Source organism: Doryrhamphus excisus, linkage group LG18 (genome assembly GCF_037039965.1).
Source record: "Doryrhamphus excisus strain RoL-2023G ecotype Guam linkage group LG18, RoL_Dexc_Guam_v1.1, whole genome shotgun sequence".
In the NCBI taxonomy this organism is placed as follows: Eukaryota; Metazoa; Chordata; class Actinopteri; order Syngnathiformes; family Syngnathidae; genus Doryrhamphus; species Doryrhamphus excisus.
In genome coordinates this window covers 17,263,271-17,279,585 of record NC_136374.1, presented here as the reverse complement: position 1 = coordinate 17,279,585, position 16,315 = coordinate 17,263,271, and the positions used below count along the sequence as shown (strand labels likewise).

Here is a 16,315-nt window from a genome sequence, read left to right as displayed (position 1 = left end):
TATGTTATGGGAATAAAGTTAAAATATTTTGGGGAAAAAAAGACATAATATTACAAAAAGAACATTTACAGAAAATAAGTAAGTTTAAATAAAATTTTTGAGGTTGGTTGATGAAGTCTTGAAGCATCTGTCAGCAATAGAAGCAAGATTGACTGCACTACTTGGCTGCGACCAGCAGGGGTGCTGTTGAGTCAGTCCTTGTGTCATTTGTGTCAGATACTGTATTCTATTTCTCCCTGTCACAGTTATTCAACCCTCATTGTAAATTTTATTGAATAAACCAAACACATCTATACAAAATATGTATATAAAAAAATATGTAATTATTAAAATTTGTAACTGTTAAAAATATCAGTAACAACTAGATGATTAATTGGAAAAAATGAGTAATAAGCTAGAAAAAGTGGAAAAACATGAGTTTTTTAATGCCATTAAATGCATATAAAATCAGGCATAATTAATCATTCATTTTGATCAAGGGAGCGTCATCAAATTCTCATCAGCAATAAAAACAAACACACTGGACAATGTTTAACTTTTATTTAAAACTCTTTAAACTGACATGTAATAATAAATAATTCAAACAAATTTATACACATAACAGCACGGAAAACAAGTTTTCATTTCACTGGGTGGTTTTGACAGTTATTGTGTTTTTTTGACAGGCATTTACAGTGTGATACAAAAGGGAAGGCGGTCCCGATGAGATGGTCTGCATCCATCCAGGTCAGCACCTCTGTAAGTGTTGCTCATGCAGCGGGATGCAGCTGAACACACTTTGGAACGTGGACTTGAAAAAAGTGGACTTGGAGTCCAAGCTGAGACGACGGAGAGACAAACTTGAGTTTTTCAACCGCAATCCAAAATGGAGTCAGGAGAGATGTTCTACTTACAATACCGGCCTGATGAGCTGCTTGCTCACATCCTCCTTCCTCTCGCCTTTCTCCGCAATCTGGTCCCATATCTCAGTGTTGACCCACAAAGCACCCGGTAGAGTCAGGCTGGCCCTGGTGCAGGTGATCCATCGGCACAGGGGGCAGCTGATGGTTCTGATGACGCCGTCCATTTTGGATAGTTTCTCCAGGCAAGGTGCGCAGAAGGTGTGATGGCAGTGCAGCATCCGCGGGACCCGCTCCCTGCACGAGTACTCGTGGCAGCACACCACGCACTCCAGGTCCTCATTGGGCGACATGCTGATGACGCTGCAGTGGAAACATGACCATGGCATGTTACGCTTCATACAAGGAACATGTCAGTTTTACCTCCAGACGTACGTGGTGGTTTCCAGGCGAAGGTGACTGAGGTGTACTCTGAGTGCCGCTGCGACGGGCTGCTCTTAAAGACTAGACGTGACGCCTCATGTCACGTGACTCATGACATGTTTCAAAGGAAGTCATTCATTAGATGAATTCCATTCACCCAGGAGGAGGAGGAGTAGGAGGAACCTTATCTAATCACGGGCATGAGCAGCCCAATTAAAAAAACATTTGAAATGGGTTGACCTTTGACCGGCTGATTTACACATCAGACTCTCACGTGCAGGTTTGAATCCCAGCCATGCATATTGCAGCCCCAAAACTAATATTATATTTTGGTTTGATTAAATGAAAAACAATGAAAATTCTATCATCCATTTCTCAACCGATTCAGACCGAAGCATTCAACTAAGTAAGGTCATTCGTGCCATTTTCCACATACCAGCAATTCCCACTTTTCTTGACATTCCAGATTTTCGGAATGCAAAATGCCTTTGATCTAAACAGTTTTAACTACTTCTACATTTCTCAAACGATTCAGACGGTTCCAAAGTCAACATTCTCAACTCTTTACCCGGTATGTCGCAATATTATGCTAGGTGTTAGCAATGCTAACATGCTAATGTTCGCATACTGCTAACAATGAGGGGCAGGAAATAACACTTAATTCACGAAAAGGCTTAATTCAGTATACTGGAAATGACCCTGAAAGAATGACATTTACCTTAAATTACTTGATGTCAGTGAACACAACACAGTTTAAAGTGTGATTCTACTACTATTAAAGAGACTATAGCGTTAGACAAAGATTTTTAGACTTTTAGTTTAGTTCTTCAGTTCATTTGGAGCTCTTAAAACATACAAATATTTCATATAGAATTGTTAATCGTGATTAATCATGACTAATTAGTTGAAAAAGTGAGTAATCTGATTAAAAGGTTTGATTATTTGACAGCCCTAATATCAACACTTTGCACTATTATGTTATGTATTAGCATGCTAATGCAACATTAGCATAGAAATACTCCCAGAAAGATTCCTACCCGATTTCATAGCTAGACACTAAATATCACTATGATGCTAGGTGTTAGCATACTGTTATTATAAGCATTTTTACCCATCTTCATAGCTAGAAACTTATATAAATACACTTTGCACTATTATGTTATGTATTAGCATGCTAATGCAACATTAGCATAGAAATACTTCCAGAAAGATTCCTACCCAATTTCATAGCTAGACACTAAATACCACTATTATGCTAGGTATTAGCATACTGTTATTAAAAGCAGTTGTACCCATCTTCATAGCTAGAAACTTATAGAAATACCAGTATTACGCTAGATGTTAACATGCTGTAATTAAAAAAAATCACAGCTAAATAGCATTATACTTGGTGTTAGCATGCTAACAGTAACAACTACGGTGCTTGGTCTGAGCTCTCCCGGTATGGATTGCTTATGAAAACAAAGAAGCAGGAGGAGTCCAAGCCCACACCCACACTCAATTTTCAATTCATTTATTTGTCAAAGTGTTGGTGCTGAGAAAAAGCAGTCCACGTTGCCGTGGCAACACCAGTACACAGTAGAACCTGCTCGACTAATAAATGCAATGCACAACAGTACAATGATCAGCAGTCATGTGAATGCTGGGTCGGTCACACTTTTATTTGTGTAGTAAAACACTTCCTCGGAAGCATGAGGACACGCCCCAAGGCTTTTTTTTTTTTTATAAATTAAAACTGACAAAAAAAAAAAAAAAATCAAAAGTAAATTTACAGAAAATGTTGATTCTTGCCACGCGTGTCCATATTGGGATCATCATCATCATCGTTCCCAGCAGTGTTGTACTGGTTAGCTAAACCAATGACAAAGTGCACTGGTCCCTACTACTGGGCTCATGGGTTAAGTGGAGGGACCTCATCCTAATACTTTCTTCTCGTTAGAGCGACGGAGGAGACATGTTCATGTTTAAAACGTCTCGGAGATGATGGTTGATGATTATGGTAAGGAGTAACACCTTTTAGTCAAGTTGAGGTCATGGAAGGTAGGCCAGAGCTTCCTGATGCGTCTCGGTGGGTCTTCGTGACGCGCTAAGTGATCATAGCGAGTGACAACAAAAAGCGGGAGGAAGTGTGTTTGCCAACTGAGCAGGAGGAGAGGAGTGGGGTTTTTTTTCCACTCCAGGCGCCATAAAAGACTTGACTCCTCCACAACCCATGAGCCGTGTTTGTTTCCGCCACCGATGCTTTTACTCCCCCCTCCACCCCCCCGCAGTCCTTCCTGGGCGGCTCGCTTGGAGTCCACGGTGGTCCCAGGGATCGAACCTCCCCGTCCAAGTAGCGTCCGTCCCGCGCTCACTCCTGCGCTATGCTCCTCAGCACGTACTTGACCGTGTAGGCGAACGCGGCGAAGCCCACGATGACAAAGAGGTTGGCTAACGCGCCCCCTAAAAGTCCGTGATTGCGGTTGGGCTGCTGCAGGCCCGCGGCGGGGTTGGCGCCCCCGAGCGGGACGGGACCGCCGTTGAGGGCGGGGAGGCCGTAATGGGCCTGCTGGTGGTCGCCATCGGGCACCACATCGGGCAAGGGGAGGGGCTGAGTGCGGGCGTTTATCTCTTCCTGAATTTTCTGTTTCTGCTTCATCTCCTGGTGACGGGACAGAGAGGAAAATAAGACCAGTGTTACACTTTGGAGTGGCCTTTTATTGTGGCCACCCCAGTTGTGAATAATATTTATATTACAATCGCTCACCTCGACGACGTCGGGAAACAATTCACAGAAGACCTTATCCTTGAGGTTGAAAGCGAGGCTTTGGGCTGACAGCTGTCGTTTCTGAAGACCCCCCCCCCCCCCCCCCAAAAAAGTTGAATGAGATTGTAGCTCGTTTGACAGCGTACCGCATGTCGCCCGTTGAAAGCTCACCGCGTGGTCAGACGTCTCGATGCTCCCCAGGGTGGGACCTTTCTCCACCATGAAGCTGAGCAGACCCGTGAGGATGGTGGAGACGGACCACGCCGGGTTCCACGTGTCCGGGTGGAAGTCTGTGATGGACAAGCATAGCCTGCGGAGCGCCACGGAGCGTTAAGATGAGAGCGACCAAACACGGCCATAAGCAAGCAACGAAAATGAATTCTTACCTGGTGTTACATTTAAATCTGCCGTTAGGTGTTATCATGTAAATACTTGGCGGCTTAAAAGGGAATTCCCGAGGAAATATGAGCTTTCCATGATAGTATCCCCCTGCAACAGAAACATATGGTATTATGGTTTATGTTGAAGTTCTTCCAGTAAAACTACTGTACACAAAAATGATTAAAATGTGGAATTCTTTATGGAAAACATGCTTCTTCATCAGTTTAGCATTTTTAGCATATTGCTAAAGTGTCTCTAAAGCATTGCCTGTACAGTTATAATTTTATAATAACAACACTTTGACACTGGAACAGACAAATTCCTCTCTTTCTTATGGGGGAAAACCCAAATAAATCCTCTCTGGCAGTGGGACCACTTTGCATTACATAAATATATTTTAGATTTAATGTAGACAAACATATGCTCGTCCTTGTGTCTCCCCAGCTCTGCAGTTCTAATGAACAGGTTATGCTGCACTCAAGCAGCAGATCCAGTTCAAGAACCAATTACGACGCAGCAAGTCCACAGACGGATTTTCTTGTGACTTATGTGAAGATATTGTGACATACGCAAACTTATTGTGAAATACTACGCCGTCTCCGGGGTTTGACACCGAATCGCGTCATGACCCACAAGAGACCCCGTCGGTTCGGGTCACGCCACCAGGAACAGATACCTCAGCATGAACACACTTTTAGACCCCTCCAAAGGTCACGTGTACAAGTCTATGAAATGAATCCAGATTTGAGTCCAAATAAACCAGTGAAAACGTCTGGAATCGCAGATTTTGACTGAATGTTTACCTTCATACGGAGTTTTTTCAGGACCTCTGACCACATAGTGCCTGCAGAGAACACAACAGATTTGTTAGATACTTTACTATGTTTAAAAAAACCCATTCCTGGTGCCTTTAGGTTCCTGGTGCTTCAACCGCAACATATTATCTTTACTTGCAAAGGTGAGCTATTTCCTTCCACTTGATGATCTTGTTTAAATATTTTAACAAGATCAATCACTTTTACCTTTTTAAAACACACACACATATCAAGATGCGGATTAGACAGCATGATTTCGCATTGAGGTTGGCCACAACAAAAGGCCAGTCCAAATTGTGCAATTTAACTTGGTGATCCAAAAACCACTCACTTCGTAGTTAGACAACAGAAAACCCGTTTCAAGCTTCCAAATACATTATTATTTAATGTACATTATTATTAGAGCCCTCTAGACATGAAATAACACCCCTATAGTCACCTTTGCCACCATATCACCCAAGATAGTAGACCATGTGGCATTTATAACATTTCAATTCAAAGTTTAATACGCAAAAGTGTTTGGTGCACGGGTGGGGACTGTACCATTCTAGGATGTTGGAGGGGAGAGGTTCAGCACAGATGTAAGGCACAGGGTCTTTCTTTATCCTGAGGTAATCCTGCTTAAGTCGCTGAGTGGCTGTGGTTGGAGCTCTCTTGTTCCCGTTGCTGTTCATCTGTCGATTTAAAGGACGTGCATGAGAAAGAATTATTTTTCTGTGAATGACAATATTTTTAAAAAGGTAAAGATTATGTCAACTTGTTTTCTGTGACACACTTTAGTTATTGGCAGCACCAGGATAGTATAACATCATATTTTTGACCATAATGTCTATTATGAATACAAATGTGGTCTTAACTGGGCGTTATATCAGTGAAACCAAGTCAAACTATTTCTTGAGGAATTGGAAATACTCATAGTAAGTATTTAATACAGTAGTTGCAAAATTTACCGGTTACATTTTATACATGCTATATGTTTTACAGCAACAATGTACATGCATTTCCATGGTTTTCTTGATAATAACCAACATCATTGAAGTTTTTAAATGAATAGCTACGGCTTTATACTTCATATCTTGTACCAGGCATTATAATGAACACAAAACTGAAGAAACAAGGCTGGTCTAATATACTTTTACATGTCCGGATGAATAAACACATCAAGAAATGCTGACACAATATTATTGTCGTCGAAAATGGGACACAATTACAAAATATAGAGAAGACAAAAACAAAACCTGATAATAATTTGATAATCGAAATTGTAACTACACCTAGTACTTTGTTATTACTGTATAATCTCGACAACAAAACAAGTAAATAATCACAAACAGTCATGAGGTTACCAGCTGACAATGTCAAGCCAATTACCGTAAATAACATTCGAAATACATTGAAAAAGACGTTCCACTTTCCATCTAAAACCATCATTTGGCGACACTTTTATTTGATTCTTGTGTCATGCGACTCTTGTCACGATGATTATTTTATGGAACTGAAACTGTCAAGAGCGAAAGAGACGGATCGGCTGATTGAGCTCCTTTTTGACCAAAAACTGTTCGCTAACACCCCGTCTGCTTTAATCTGTTCAAGCGTAACATTTTTGTTTCGCTTACGACACCCATGAGGCCCGACCGGGCGATTAGACGGAGCTAGCAACTACTGCTAATAACAAATCCGGTATGTAAACACTTATCAGCCACAAACTGCTAACGTAGGCCAGTGCTACGTTGAGGTAGCTAATGCTAGCAGTCGGGGTGTTACCGACTATACGGTTAACCGCCGAAATGTCTGGAATTTATCAACTAAGGGTGTGGAATTATGACATACCTCTCCAGAGACCCCGGAAAAATATATATTCGGGTCTGGACACGCAAATAGGGCTGTAGTTTCCGCGGGCGGACGCCCAAAACCTCTAAGACGATGACACCAACGTACGGTTAGCTCACAGGAGCAAGCAGCAGGAAGAACTTCCGGGTTTCTTCTTCACGGCTGCTTGACGCTGATGTAGAAATGCACTGGAAGCGACCTCTCTACTGCCACCTGTTGGAAATGGCATGTAACACCTTGGAACGTTATTTAAGCACAGCAGTCGGTATCTGTTCATTTGTGGTTCATGGCTAGTGAGGCACTGACTCCATATAGTAGTTTTTAAACGTTAATTTAAACATTTAAACGTTAGTCATATAGAGAATAAATTGTTTTAAAATACTTCAAAGTCCTTTTATTGTGAAGTAAATGCACCTATCCTTAACCGGGTAGAGTTTGGTGAGACAATACTCATCGTTCGGGAGAGCAAATCTTTAATTTGGCTCGCTGCCGCCCCTTAATGGCAAGCCACTGCTTGTTGAGTAATTATGGTTCTATTTTACATGTTCTTTCCTTATGCAATGCGAATTCCTGACCTTTGCGTGCACTCTTGTTGCCAGGCGTCAATGCTTATTTTTGTGACTCAAGTCCTCCACTTTATAATGTACCTTCTTTCCCGCTCTATGTGAGCGGATATTTTGGACTTTATTAAATCAAACTTAAATTCAATACTATTTGCAGGACGGTGATGGCAGTGCTGCAAAATTCAAATCTAATATTCAACAAGGAAGGAAATCACATCAATGACAAAAAAAAAAAACTGCAATAGGAAACAAACACAAATGTTGACATTTTATTTAGAGCCACTGAATCAGTGCAAGCTGAAACAACTTGAATACAAATAACTTATGAAGCATAAAATGACACGCATCACCCATCGTTCCCTTGTGGATCGTTCATGACTCACAATGTGCAACTTTCACTTTGATTTCTGTGTCAAAAATATTTATTGCTTTTTACGATAGCCGACGATGACGAACAGTTTGGCTAAAGCGCTGCCTAAAAGTCCATGATTGCGATTGGGGTGCTGCAGGCTGCCGGGGTTGGGGGCCTCCAGCGGGACGGGGCTCCCAGTGAGGGCAGGGAGGTGGTAATGGGCCTGCTTGGGGTCGCCATTGGCCACCACATCGGGCAAGGGGAGGGGCTGAGTGTGGACGTTTAACTCTTCCTGAATTTTCTGTTTCTGCCTCATTTCCTGGTGATGGGACGGAGAAAAAGGAGGCGGGGGAGTGTATTGTGAAGGAAACACAATTTGCAGGTTATATACCGTATTTTCTGGACTATAAGTCACTCCGGAGTATAAGTCGCACAAACCCAAAAATGCACAATTAGGTAGTAAAAAACATACATAAGTCGCACTGGAGTATAAGTCGCACAAGACCAAAAATGCATAATTAGGTTGAAAAAAAACATACATAAGTCGCACTGGAGTATAAGTCGCACAAACTCAAAAATGCATAATTAGGTAAAAAAAAACATACATAAGTCGCTCTGGAGTATAAGTCGCACAAGACCAAAAATGCATAATTAGGTAGAAAAAAACATACATAAGTCGCACTGGAGTATAAGTCGCACAAACTCAAAAATGCATAATTAGGTAAAAAAAAACCCATACATAAGTCGCTCTGGAGTATAAGTCGCACAAGGACAAAAATGCATAATTAGGTAGAAAAAAACATACATAAGTCACTCCGGAGTATAAGTCGCACAAGACCAAAAATGCATAATTAGGTTGAAAAAAAACATACATAAGTCGCACTGGAGTATAAGTCGCACAAGACCAAAAATGCATAATTAGGTAGAAAAAAACATACATAAGTCGCACTGGAGTATAAGTCGCACAAGGCCAAAAATGCATAATTAGGTAGAAAAAAACATACATAAGTCGCACTGGAGTATAAGTCGCACAAGACCAAAAATGCATAATTAGGTTGAAAAAAAACATACATAAGTCGCTCCGGAGTATAAGTCGCACAAGGCCAAAAATGCATAATTAGGTAGAAAAAAACATACATAAGTCGCACTGGAGTATAAGTCGCACAAGGCCAAAAATGCATAATTAGGTAGAAAAAAACATACATAAGTCGCACTGGAGTATAAGTCGCACAAACTCAAAAATGCATAATTAGGTAAAAAAAAAAACATACATAAGTCGCTCTGGAGTATAAGTCGCACAAGGCCAAAAATGCATAATTAGGTAGAAAAAAACATACATAAGTCGCACTGGAGTATAAGTTGCACAAGACCAAAAATGCATAATTAAGTTGAAAAAAACATACATAAGTCGCTCTGGAGTATAAGTCGCACAAGGCCAAAAATGCATAATTAGGTAGAAAAAAACATACATAAGTCGCACTGGAGTATAAGTTGCACAAGACCAAAAATGCATAATTAAGTTGAAAAAAACATACATAAGTCGCACTGGAGTATAAGTTGCACAAGGCCAAAAATGCATAATTAGGTTGAAAAAAAACATACATAAGTCGCTCCGGAGTATAAGTCGCACAAGGCCAAAAATGCATAATTAGGTAGAAAAAAACATACATAAGTCGCACTGGAGTATAAGTCGCACAAGACCAAAAATGCATAATTAAGTTGAAAAAAAACATACATAAGTCGCACTGGAGTATAAGTCGCACAAAATCAAAAATGCATAATTAGGTAAAAAAAAAAACATACATAAGTCGCTCTGGAGTATAAGTCGCACAAGGCCAAAAATGCATAATTAGGTAGAAAAAAACATACATAAGTCGCTCCGGAGTATAAGTCGCACAAGACCAAAAATGCATAATTAGATAGAAAAAAAACATACATAAGTCGCACTGGAGTATAAGTCGCACAAGGCCAAGAATGCATTATTTGGTCAAAAAAAACGTACATAAGTTGCACTGGAGTATAAGTGGCATTTTTTGCGGGTAATTTATTTTCCAAACTTTTCCGACTTATAGTCTGGAAAATACGGTATATAAATTTACATATAAGTCACTCTGGAGTATAAGTCGCAGGAACAGCCAACCTATGAAAAAAGTGCGACTTATAGTCTGGAAAATACTGTACTGTATATGACAACAAGTACTTTGAAGTTCTCTCGTAATATAATGGTAGACGACACAGGAAAAAGTGACAGATTCCCATCACTCACCTCAACGACGTCAGGAAACAATTCACAGAAGATTTTATCCTTCAGGTTGAAGGCGAGGCTTTGGGCTGAGAGCTGTCGTTTCTGTAGAACCCCCCCCCAAAAAACCCCAAAAAGACTTCAATAACAGTGAAGCTCTTTTGCCATCGATGGCGGACGTCGACCCTTGGAGCTCACCGTGTGATCAGACGTCTTGAAGCTCCCCACGGTGTGACCTTTCTCCACCATGAAGCTGAGCAGACCCGTGAGGATGGTGGAGACGGACCACGCCGGGTTCCACGTGTCCGGGTGGAAGTCTGTGATGGACAAACATAGCCTGCGGAGCGCCGCGGAGCGTTAAAATCAGTCATTGGACGTGATGAGCATTAAGTAATGAAAGATTCTTACCTGGTGTTACATTTAAATCTGCCATTAGGTGTTATCATGTAAATACTTGGTGGCTTAAAGGGGAAGTCCTGAGGGAATAGGAGCTTTCCATGATAGTAACCCCCTGCAACAGAAACAGATGATTGCATTGAACGCCTCCTGCATCGGTTTATCATGCAGAATTTGAATGCGCCTCATTTTCTATTAAATTCGAGTAAAAAAATTGAAATCCAAGCAGCAGAACCACTGATATAAAGTTTAGCTCATAACGATGATTTAATTTAACCGATTCAGTTAAAGTACCAATTATGATCCAGCAACTCCACAGTTAGCAGTGACACAGCTTTTCTTGAAATTGTGACATACGCAGACTTATTGTGAAATCCTACGCTGTCGCCGGTCTGGGTACTGAATCACTTCCAGTGAAACATGTGATAGAAACTACTTTGAAATCACTCCAACGTCATGTGTACAGGGGGGCGGAATTACTATTAGGTAAACACCTAAGGCCCTGAGATCTCCCGTGATACCCAAACATCTCATAAAAAGTACATAATTAATTCAGAAAGATGTGAGTATTAAAGCAGTAACTACATGAAATGTTGCTTATAAATTAGAGTAAAACTGTAGAGATAATTACTCGCCCCACAGACTAGCCGACAAATGAGACCATCAGGCGCTACGGAACTCGACCCAATATTCAAAAGCAGGTTTTTACCTTCATACAGAGTTTTCTCAGGACCCTTGACCACATAGTGCCTGCAGGTGACACAATAAAAGCGTTAAATACTTGAGCATATTTCAAGAAAAACAACATCTGGTGCCTTTTGGGTAGCTTCTTCTTCTACGACCGCAACATGTGTGTGACTTCACCAAGTCGTCATGAAGTTGTTGCAGGTCTTTACTCGCAAAGGTTAGCTTATTTCCACTTGGTGGTCCTGTTTAAATATCAATCACTCAAATATTAGACTGCAGCTTTAAGAAAATGACTGATAATAATAAAGTCGTAGTGAAACGGAAATTGTTTTCTTGGTTTTGTTGTTTTTTTTGGAATCAACACAAATCCAGTGAGCGACTGACTAAGCACAGGAAGTAAAAAACATTTTCATGCAGACTTAAGGTCTCTGCATCGAAATGGACATTTTGGAAACGGTCATTTTTTTACATCTTATATCGACTCTGATACCAATCAAATCAGGTACCACCAACCTTCTTTGCTCCACACATCCGTTTTCTATGCCGCTTAGCCTCAGTAGGGGGTCTGCCGGAGCCTATCCCATTCACTAACCATTCACTCACATTCATACCTATGGACAATTTAGAGACTCCAATTAACCTAGCATGTTTTTGGAATGGGGGGGGGGGGAACCAGAGTCCCCTTTGTTGTTATAGTAATAACAAATATTTTTGCTTAATAAAAAAACATCATGTTCAATCCGTGCAACAAATGAAAACACCCACTTCATGAAAACAAGACAAGCCTGTACTACTATAAAGCAACTCCAGTTTCTTTTTTTTGCAGTAATACCGTATTAAAGAAGTAATCCTATCAGGCCTTTAAACCATGTGCTGGTTATGACATTTAAAGAGACGGTACCATTCTAGGATGTTGAACGGCAGAGGTTCAGCATAGATGTAAGGCACAGGATCTTTCTTTATTCGGAGGTAATCCTGTTTAAGTCGCTGAGTGGCTGTGGCTGGAGCTCTCTTGTTCCTTTTGTTGTTCATCTATGGAGATGCACAAGGAGGAATCCAATCATCATCCAATCATTACCACCAATCATGTGCTATATATATATATCACTATATTGACACTTAGTATGGTACCCATTATGCATTTGGATGCTCATATCACCGAGTACTTCGGTACGAGGTACATTATTTAAAAAAAAAACAAACAAACAAAAAAAACCTTAAACTGTATTATGGAAAGCAGGAAGTGAACAAATGTAATAGTTACTGATTGTAAAAGTCCCAGATGGAGGGGTAGGATTTAATAAGCTTTGCTTCTTCCTACTCCTTTTGGACATGTGGAACTGGGAACTGATTATGGGATGCACTCAATTGGAATCTGATGCATGTTCAAATGAAATAAAACCATTACCATTACCATTACCATTACCATTACCATTACCATAACCATAACCATAACCATTACCACTACCATTACCATTACCATTACCATTACCATTACCACTACCATTACCATTACCATTACCACTACCATTACCATTACCATTACCATTACCACTACCATTACCATTACCATTACCATTACCATTACCATTACCATTACCATTACCATTACCACTACCACTACCATTACCATTACCATTACCATTACCATTACCATTACCATTACCATTACCACTGTCAAGCCTGAGCGCAGTGCAGAGTTTGTGTTTTTGTCATTGTTTGTGTTCAAAAAAACTTGAAAAGTTCTGAAGGAATTTGGATGAAATTTTCAGAAATTGGCAGGAAAATTTTGAACATTTAATCAAATTTTTGCAAGATAGGGCCATTTATGGCATTTGTGTGAATAACTCCACAAAAAACGGTCGAAGCACTTGGAAATGACAGTATCAACGACAATTTGGTGTGAATCAATCGAGAGTCGGTCTGCGGTCCAGTGGTTTTATCGTTTTTCTATGACTGACAATATTTTTAAGAAGGGTAAATAAAATAAGATCAGGTTTGCTGTCTGCCAACTGAACCCGAGAAGGTTAAGATGGTAGAGTACGTAGAGTACGTCGTGTACTTCCAGTGATTGGTCTGAGGTGTGATATTAAACATGAAAGTATTAGTATTCAGTTTTGGTTTAGCTTAGTTAGGTTTAGCGCTATTATGTATGTACAGTCAGTGATACTTAAGTCTACTCAAGTTCATATTCATGAAAATCCAAAAAATGCTAGTATGCTAGGAATGTTATCATGCTAATGTTAGCAAGCTAACGTCTAGTACTACAGTACAAATTCAAAACGCACTCGTGCGCTGACATTATTGGCAGAAAAAAACTATACTGACAAAGCAATAATAATAAAATAATAATTAAATCACAAACAAATAGCATCAAATAATTACTCAAGTCCAAGCATTGTTCATAATATTAACAGTATTTCCAGTAAATGTGAGAGCCAAATATATTGGCTACATACCAGTGGTTCTCTGGTCGGCTCTTTGGAGTTTCAGCAATGTCTTGTGTTTCCTACTCAATGTACAATTACCCTGTACACAAATACCTTTCTTCATATCATGCAAGTCATTCTGGTATCAAATATGTCACATTTGAATCAAGGTTGTGAGATCGGTTACATCATTGTCATCATGTTAGTGAGAAAGTGTCGACACGCGTGTGAGGAGCATCATTCCTCTTATACTGGAAACCATTGGAAGGTTTGATGACTAACAGTGCTGACGGGCCAATAAAGTCAAACTATTATGAATTACTGTATGTCCGTGTATCATTGTGTCCTGGAGGCTAGTACTACTACTTTGCCTTTTAAGTTCTGTAGTTTTGTTCAGCATTTCTAAAGGTCCTCCATTGCATGTTTATACTGAGTGGTAATGTGATGATGTAGTAGAAGTTGAGGTGTGAAATAAAGTTGATTTCATAGTGTCCTTGTGATTTCCTCAGCCTTTTTTTTTTGATTTTTAGCCGTTTTCAGGTGTAGACACAAATGCTAACATTTGTATGTTAGCATTGCTAGCATGCTAACATGAACGTAGCATTTTTAGATATTGTTATAGACACTATTATGCTAGACGTTAGCTTGCTAACATTAGCATGTTAGCATTCCTAGCATACTAGCTTGCTAACATTAACATGTTAGCATTCCTAGCATACTAGCATTTTAAACATTTTCATGAATATGAACTTAAGTAGACCCTTATCACCTATCATGATGTGTTAGCATGTCAACATTAGCATGTTAGCATACCAACATAATTATAGTAAATTTTGCATTTTAAAAGGTAGGCATTTAGATAAACAGTAATATTATACTAGGTACGTGCTAATGTTAGCATGCTAGCATTGTTAACACAAATGTAGCATTTTTAGGTATTTTTGTAGGTAGACACCATTATGCTAGGCGTTAGCTTGCTAATATTAGCATGTTAGCATTCCTAGCGTACTAGCATTTTTTACATTTTCATGAATATGAACTTTAGTAGACCCTTATCACCTATTATGATATGTGTTAGCATGTTAGCATGCCAACATAATTATAGTAAATTTTGCACTTTTAGAGGTAGGCACTTAGATAAACAGTGCTATTATGCTTGGTACATGCTAATGTTATCATGCTAGCATTGTTAGCATTCTTTAAGTCATTCAAACACTTCCATATTATGTTTTCATGGTCAAAACATCTAAATATGTCAATAAAATAACACAGGAAAAATGACAAATTTATTTAGGGGAGAGGCAATTTATTTGTTCTATTGGCCATTAATTGAAATAAAAACAGTCCATTTAACTTCTGAATGACTTTGTAGTCTAAAGCTTAATGCTTGAAGAGCGTTCTGATACGCATACGAACACGTCTTAGCTTCCACCTCAGCATGTCAAGTATTTTCCAAGCTGAAGTGCAGGTACGATGCTGATGAGCTTAAACGTTTCCTAAGGCTTGTTGCAGTGACCGGATACTCCTCAACTTCTCGGGCTGGAGAGATGCGAGGAGAAAAAACTTGCGAAAGACATCAAGACAGGAGATGTCACCTGCAGCAAGGAATATTAAAGTCAAGGTGTTGACATTGTGACAACTGTAAAGTTATCTCATATAAAAAAGTGATTTATTTTGAAGAGGAAATAGGAGGCAGATGAAGTTGAGGTGGTCAGACAGAAAAATGCATCCAGTTCATTGTCTCCATTGCTGTCAATCATATTCAGTGTCCATAATTATGAATGCATTGTTGTATAGTATTCAAATACTAGATATTGTACTTGGCAGTTGTGTGAGATATATAGTAGTATGCAGGTCCTACACCACCAAAATTCTTCATAAATGTGAATTTGTAGCACTTTATTTGGGTTTTTTATGTGGAGTCCAGTTGTGCCATTAATCATTTTTGTATTTATCCTACTATTTATTTATTTCTACTGCCTATCTTGTACAATTACTATTAATGTCAACATAATCTGAGTATCTTCTTTGAAGTCACTGAATATGCTGCACAAGCAGACAAAGACCCCCCCGCCTTAAAAAACAGATCAGAGCAGAAAGCGTCCCTCTTATTCGAATAAGACGGCCCAGGATGCTTCACTCACTCTATCCCGAACATCCTTGGATTTTACCCTCCTCCTGCCCTTGGTAACCCCTGTGGTGACAGAAGCAATGACACAGACGTTAGTGTTTATCGCCCCCCCCCTTGCTGTCTGTTTTTAAATACGAAATGAAAGTTGAAGACATTCCTGGTAAAAATTTCATAGATGGCGTAAAAAAAAAAAAAAAAAATACAAACACAACAACAACACGTTGCCTTTGAGGTCACATGAATGTTTCACAAGCGGAGACGCTGAATTATTCAAAGCACTGCTGCGGTTGCTTCGCGCTTCAAAAAAGTTGATATGAAACAGAACAAATTGTTTAAAAAAAAGGTACGTGGTGTATTTTTGGTAATGCTTTGAATAACCCTGCGGTTTCTTGGAAAGTTTGGACTGAAAAACAGAATTCTCCCAACACCGAGCAATTAGTACGGTCAATTGATCGCGTCTTTTGCCGCAATGCTGAGAGAA

The 16,315-nt window shown here is 39.7% G+C and overlaps 4 protein-coding genes and 1 long non-coding RNA gene across 5 annotated transcripts in view; all 5 read right to left on the bottom strand.

Annotated features, from left to right (window-relative positions):
* Positions 1 to 636: 636 nt before the first annotated feature.
* On the bottom strand, positions 637 to 1,292 carry LOC131106137 (RING finger protein 224-like). The gene is made up of 2 exons (XM_058054938.2): positions 894 to 1,292; positions 637 to 818 (listed from the first exon to the last, which is right to left on the bottom strand). The coding sequence occupies exons 1-2, from the start codon at positions 1,238 to 1,240 to the stop codon at positions 728 to 730; spliced, it is 438 nt and encodes a 145-aa protein (XP_057910921.2). The 5' UTR covers positions 1,241 to 1,292; the 3' UTR covers positions 637 to 727.
* Positions 1,293 to 2,763: 1,471 nt separating this feature from the next.
* Positions 2,764 to 7,216, bottom strand: LOC131106136 (ubiquitin-conjugating enzyme E2 J2-like). Its single transcript, XM_058054937.2, has 7 exons — positions 7,035 to 7,216; positions 5,748 to 5,878; positions 5,193 to 5,233; positions 4,395 to 4,497; positions 4,180 to 4,318; positions 4,009 to 4,089; positions 2,764 to 3,903 (listed from the first exon to the last, which is right to left on the bottom strand). The coding sequence occupies exons 2-7, from the start codon at positions 5,876 to 5,878 to the stop codon at positions 3,613 to 3,615; spliced, it is 786 nt and encodes a 261-aa protein (XP_057910920.1). The 5' UTR covers positions 7,035 to 7,216; the 3' UTR covers positions 2,764 to 3,612.
* Positions 7,217 to 7,917: 701 nt separating this feature from the next.
* On the bottom strand, positions 7,918 to 10,913 carry LOC131106246 (ubiquitin-conjugating enzyme E2 J2-like). Its single transcript, XM_078798506.1, has 5 exons — positions 10,882 to 10,913; positions 10,600 to 10,702; positions 10,390 to 10,528; positions 10,216 to 10,296; positions 7,918 to 8,268 (listed from the first exon to the last, which is right to left on the bottom strand). Exons 2-5 carry the CDS (start codon positions 10,635 to 10,637, stop codon positions 8,020 to 8,022), a joined length of 507 nt encoding a protein of 168 aa, XP_078654632.1. The 5' UTR covers positions 10,638 to 10,702; positions 10,882 to 10,913; the 3' UTR covers positions 7,918 to 8,019.
* Positions 10,914 to 11,295: 382 nt separating this feature from the next.
* LOC144902038 (uncharacterized) lies at positions 11,296 to 14,006 on the bottom strand. Its single transcript, XR_013630276.1, has 3 exons — positions 13,734 to 14,006; positions 12,176 to 12,306; positions 11,296 to 11,337 (listed from the first exon to the last, which is right to left on the bottom strand). It is a non-coding gene; the product is annotated as an uncharacterized LOC144902038 (long non-coding RNA).
* A 964-nt stretch (positions 14,007 to 14,970) lies between these two features.
* Positions 14,971 to 16,315, bottom strand: part of acap3b (ArfGAP with coiled-coil, ankyrin repeat and PH domains 3b) — a 58,450-nt gene continuing 57,105 nt past the window's right edge. The window contains exons 25-26 of the mRNA XM_058055902.2: positions 15,848 to 15,897; positions 14,971 to 15,298 (exon numbers count right to left, since the gene is read on the bottom strand). Coding sequence (XP_057911885.2) covers positions 15,230 to 15,298; positions 15,848 to 15,897 — 119 coding nt within the window. The 3' untranslated portion in view covers positions 14,971 to 15,229. The remainder of the gene's footprint in view (positions 15,299 to 15,847; positions 15,898 to 16,315) is intronic.